At 36.8% G+C, this 6017-nt stretch overlaps 1 protein-coding gene across 1 annotated transcript; it reads right to left on the bottom strand.

The window, feature by feature from the left end:
- Nucleotides 1-3775: 3775 nt before the first annotated feature.
- Nucleotides 3776-5725, bottom strand: LOC143253626 (uncharacterized). Its single transcript, XM_076507820.1, has one exon. The coding sequence runs from the start codon at nucleotides 5636-5638 to the stop codon at nucleotides 4568-4570; it is 1071 nt and encodes a 356-aa protein (XP_076363935.1). The 5' UTR covers nucleotides 5639-5725; the 3' UTR covers nucleotides 3776-4567.
- Nucleotides 5726-6017: the final 292 nt, after the last annotated feature.

Consider the following 6017-nt stretch of genomic DNA (forward strand, 5'->3'; position numbering starts at 1 on the left):
TGGTGAAGAGAAAAAAAATATTTCTGGACATAACTGGTTCTGTTTGACTCTAAACTTATTTAGAATCACTTAGATTCAAACAAACACAGGCATGACCAGGTGGGTTAAGGTGTTCGACTCGTAATCCGAGGATCGTGGGTTCGAATCCCCGTCGCACCAAACACGCTGGCCCTTTCAGCCGTGGGAGCGTTATGATGGTACAGTTTATCCCACTATTCGTTGGTAAAAGAATAGCCCAAGCGTTGGCGGTGGGTGATGATGACTAGCTGCCTTCCTTCTAGTCTTACGTTGGAAAATTAGGGACGGCTAGCGCAGATAGCTCTCGTGTAGCTTTGCACGAAATTCAAACAAAGAAAAACCTTCCAGTGCTTTCTCAACAATTGTTTAAAATCACAATAAATAATTAAAAACAACGTTTCGTATTTACACAGTTCAAAACTTTATTAAAGCCGTGTGACTTCCTCTTTAAAACAGCACTCTACATGTACAAGTTTTGTACGCTATTTTCAAGAGTTACTTACAAGATAAACTTTTACCTTTTTCCCATTTCTTTACTATTATTTGTATATTTTACTGGTTAATTTTTATACATGTCATGTGTCATCATATTGCCTTGCTGGTTGTTCTTTATTATTTCATTATTTCTAATTGTTTATTATATTTAATTCTATAAGGATGAACTAAAATTAAAGTTTTGTTTTCCTCCTAGTTTTGTATGCCCATTAGTTTTTGCTGTAGTCGAGGTTTCTATTTTACTAAGGTTATATACGGAAGAACAGAAAACTCAGCCATAGCCGACCACGTGACTTGTAAGTCACTCCTGAGGTGACGTAATCACATCGAAACTTGTAGAAGGTTCTTGTATTAAAGTGGAAGTCAAATGACTTCAGTAAAGTTTGAAACCGTGTGCATGTTAAACGTTGTTTTTAATTAATTACTATAATATTCAATGTTATACAAGTGTCGTTAACTCGCAAGAAATAGTTTGTTTATCTTATAATTTTTGAACAGAGCTACACAAATGGCCGTCTGACATAGACGGTTTCAACTTTGTGCTGTTAGACAGCCTGTTCGCAACACTCGCTACCAAATATTAGGGATTTACCTAATTTTTACAGCGCGTCCTCGGCCTTAAAGTGCGTAGCACGTATCTCAAGCAAAGAAACGAATCGTAAATCCTCAGATTCAAAGTCCGACCACGCCCGATCCTGGTGGAGAGAGTTGTGGCCAGTTTCTGGGCTACTTGTAGAAAACGTGTCTTGCATATGTTTTACAAATAATAACGATCGTTTTGGGGTGCTCATTTGAAATAATAAATTAATGGATCAGAGGTAAATCTGAGCTCTTATAACGGTAAAAATGTGGATCCAATACCTACGGTATACACAGCCCTTTGTATAAACAAACCTGAAACTGAGAGACACGGCTGTGTTATCTTTTAGCTAAGATTTAAATCGTAAGTCAAATGTTTCAAATTAAACTGCTCTTTGGTGTTTGCACCAAGTAAAAAATAAGCACAGTGAGCTAATAATAAAAAAGACAATGAAAATAAATAAGCTGAGTGACAGAAGAACCCTGTCATAATTAACAGAATGAATACCCAAGTGTAACTAACACAACCATACACAAATAACTTGCCACAACCACACCCGCTACTCATAAGGTATGAGAAAACAGAACGTGCGTAAAAACTCGAGAACTAGAAATTAACACAAGATAAAACGTGTCAAGTATAACAAATATAATTAGTTCTGTTTATTGTTGGAGACCCCAGAGAAGTACACAATGTATGCGCTTCCAGATTTTAATAAGCACATTGTAATCAACTAAAAACACTGATAGCAATAATAAAACTGTTTAACTTAAACTTGTGGTCTCGTAAAGCCTCAAACACGTGGGGATCTAAATTCCTGAATCTCGCGCCTCTGGTTTTTGAGTTTCGTTTGATATGGCGTCATAAAACGCGTTTTAAATTTAACAGTCGATGTGTTGTTAACAGCAAGGGTTCTTGACGGATGAAACAATTCGTCGTCATTTCCATAAGTAACAATATAAATAAAATCAGTATGTATAATTAGCTATATTCTGTATCGAGTAGTCTTGCTCTGAGTAGGAAGGTTGTTCTTAAAGAAGTCATACTAATATCTCGTTGACTTCAGATGTGTAATTTACCCGTGTTGTCTAACGTGTCTGTTTCTTGTCTTAACGGAACGCGTTTCAACATGTCAGTTTTTTGTCTTAACGGAACGCGTTCTAACTTGTCTGTTGTCTTAACGGAAAGCGTTCTATCTTGTCTGCTTCTTGTCTTAACGGAACGCGTTCTAACTTGTCTGTTGTCTTAACGGAACGCGTTCTACCTTGTCTGTTTTTGTCTTAACGGAACGCGTTCTACCTTGTCTGTTTTTGTCTTAACGGAAAGCGTTCTAACTTTTCTGTTGTCTTAACGGAAGGCAACTAACTCACTGTTTGGACGATATTGAACACGATAATATTTTCTGACCGTAAGAGAAATTTACACAGAAAGTGCTTTATTGTCAAGATATTTCAAGTAAAAACTTTCACACTTGTTAGATTTGGTAACGTTTTTAATTTTGTTTTAATTTAACGCCAATGAGACGCCAATAAACTGGTTTGTGAAGTTCATAAAACTAGAAGGAAATAATAATAAGTCTGTGAATTTACTAAAATATGGAGTTTCATTCACTGGACACAGCAGATGTTCCAAGTGGTTTTCCTCTCAAACAAACAACGAACTGAACGTGCAGAAAGTGTGATAAATTAAACATTACCCACGTGTGGTTCCAGTAAGAAGACATGTAGTGTTCCAACACGTGCTTACCCACACAGATCAAGAAACGTCTAATGGAGGTTGATAGCATCTTGAAGTTTGAACGCTCTGCGTAACAAGTTAAACATGTTTAACAATCTACTCACGCAAGGTTCAGTGATGTACATTTTCGCCTCTGTATTTTTGACAATAAAAGCTATGCTTGTTGTTCCAAGCTTAAATAATGATGGGAGTTTATTTTAAGTTTAGGTTTTGGTTGTTATCGTTTTCAAAGTTTCCAGAGTAATTTTGAGATTTATAACAATGTCTTCTTACTGGATTAAACTATGTCCTTACAATTAAGTTATTGTTTGTTTGTAATGAAGCACAGAGCTATACAATGGGCTATCTGTGCTTTTACCACCACGGGTATCGAATCCCAGTTTCTATCGGCGTGAGTTCGCAAACATACCACTGGAGAGCTACAGTTATGTTAGAAAATGTATTTATATTAATGTGCTAAAAATGACAATTCTAAAACCCCCAAGAGATTCCACTGAAGAAATTACAGCAAAGTTTGGAGATGATAATTTCAAATTTGCTTTGGACACTGATTCTTCAGAAAACAGTTTTCTTTCCAGCGAGAGCCCATTTGACAAAGAAAGTGGTAATCCAGATCCTTGCCTTCATAATTCTTCACGTGAGTCTCAGTATGAAAATGGCTTTGAACACATGGACAAAGAGGAGGGTAAACCTGAAAATTATCTTTTATCAGCAGAAAGATCACTTTCACCACCTACAACTACTTCTGGCTCGAGTTTCTTTTCTTCTGCTGTTTTAAAAGATAAAACTACTTCTCAATCAGAATTACACACCTCCACATTGACTGAATTACCAATAAAGACATCAAACAAAGCAAAACTAATATCAGCGAATAAGAGTCAACCTGATGATTTATCATCACAACAAGATGTTTTGGTAAAGCCCTTGGAACATCTCATCCAGAAATCAGATGCATCAGAAACATCAAAGCTACAAACTTTAGTGGACAACATTGAAACTAAAATTAACACTGATAAATTTGAGTGTCTTATATGCCATCAAGCATTCAGTCATAAAAGCATTTTCCAAATGCACTACAAAACGCACACTGGAGAAAAGCCCTTTCTATGCAAATTATGTAGAAAATCTTTTACTACTAAATAAAACCTGAAAACTCATAAGAGGCTACATAGAGCCGAACCAGAAGTTTACAGCAGTAATTATCAATGTGACTTAAATAATCAAATCACAAGCTTAGCTGAAGCTAGCACTGCAAGACTGCTTGGTGTTAATCATCCTGGTTTGTTGTTTGCTAATAGTAAGACTTTTGTTGTTCCTCCAGTTTTAAGATCTCCAAATTCTTCAAACCAAGTATCTGACAATTCAGAACACACTCGGTTATCAAGAAGTTCTATTGAGCCCTCGTTAATCGAAAACAATGATACATTTATTGAAGATCTCAAAACCCAAAGTTTGAATTATAGTGACAATAACGTCGGTTCATCCAGTAAAACCATTCTAAATCCTGAATATTGTTCTCCATCTTCTCTACACACTGACATATCTCAAAAAGAACGCATACAAAAAAACCTTAACAGTCCTAAAGAACCACACGAAAACCACCAACTGTAAACAAACTGAGGAACCATACCATAGTCCAACCAACATAACACCTGCCTCATCTCCACATAATACATCAAATTTTGGATTTCACACCAGTGAGAGGTCACTATCTCAAAGTAAAAAGAGTACATTCATTCAAACGGATATTTCGTGCACAATGCCAAAAACAGGAAGCTCAAAAGTTCTCAAAAAAGACCTATCTGGTGCAGATTGTGATGATGTATCCATTATTCTTGATGATAAAAAATTAAATTTTTGAATGTTTCCCATTTCCTGAAGCACACTGCGTTGGGAGGACTCCATGAGAGAAATCTTAGGTTCCAGAAGTGGAAGCATCTTGTCGAGATGTTCGGGAACCGGATTAGGGTTCATTTCAATGTGTGGATAGTTACCCCTGTGTCGTTGGAAATGGACTTTCAAATTACCTTTAGTTGAGAAACGGTTCCCACAAATATTACATTTAAAAGGCCTCTCACCAGTATGATATCTTAGATGTATTTGCAACCCACTATAACTTCCAAATAGTTTTCTGCAATAATAACATTGATGTTGACATTGTGCTGATTTCTTTACTCCTTGTTCTTCTTCCAATACATTTGTTTCATTTCCTTTCTCAGGACTTTTAATACCATTGCTGAGTGTTACTCCAGACAGGTCTCTAAGCAAGAAAGGCCCTCCAATCATCGTGTTTTGAATAGCTTCTTCAGTATGTCTTTGCAGAAGGTCGAGTGTGTTTGGTTCTTTTAGAAACAAAGACTCAGTACATTGGTGACTGACAGAACGATTATTTGATTCAAAGGAAACGTCAACCTGGTGATTATGAGGTGGTGTTTTATGAATTGAATTGTAACCCTGGTGGTTTTCAGATAGCATTTGATGAACAGAGTTATCACACTGAAGATTTCGAGGAGATGTTTGATTAAGAAGAAGAGAACCACTGATTGGGCTGAGGGAGTGAGGAAGAGTAGTAAACTTTGCATCAGAACTTGTATCCAATGACATGTTTATGTGAACCTGTAGCTCTCGAATGACCTGAAGTTGTAGAAACTGCTGATGTTGAAGATAATAGAGTGCCGACTGCAAAACTTCCAGTTGTTCACAAGGAGTTCTTAAAGAAAGAACAGATTTACGAGGTTCTGTCGTTTGCAAATTTTGTAGAACAGTCAGAAGACTATTAGAAGTGGGCAATCGTTGCAAAGAACCCATTGAATGAGATAGATTATTTGTCAGTAAAGATGGAGAAACGTCTCTGTCCTTAGCAGTAGAGTCCTGAAAATTTTCAAATCTTGTGGATGGTCCATCATAAAGAACTCTTTACATTTTGTATCTGGTAAGGACTGGTTACATTCTGTATCTGGTAAGTACTGGATCAGAGAATCGACTTTGCCGATAATTTTATTTACACAACAGTCTTGCCTCTGTGACCAATGGTCATCATATCTTGCTGAAATGGAACTTACGACAGATGCTGGACTATGTTTTCCATCTCTTGAGGACGACAGCTCGCCCAATGTAGCCATCAGTCGTTTCGTCATGCAGGTTTTCTTGTGTGTCAGGAAGTCTTTTAATTCCAAAAACCCTGTTT

This window comes from Tachypleus tridentatus, chromosome 1 (assembly GCF_004210375.1).
Source record: "Tachypleus tridentatus isolate NWPU-2018 chromosome 1, ASM421037v1, whole genome shotgun sequence".
NCBI classification, from domain to species: domain Eukaryota; kingdom Metazoa; phylum Arthropoda; class Merostomata; order Xiphosura; family Limulidae; genus Tachypleus; species Tachypleus tridentatus.

Bases quoted from the DNA above. Each gene is read 5' to 3' on its own strand.
- LOC143253626 (XM_076507820.1), bottom strand. From the start codon at position 5,638: ATGGGTTCTTTGCAACGATTGCCCACTTCTAATAGTCTTCTGACTGTT.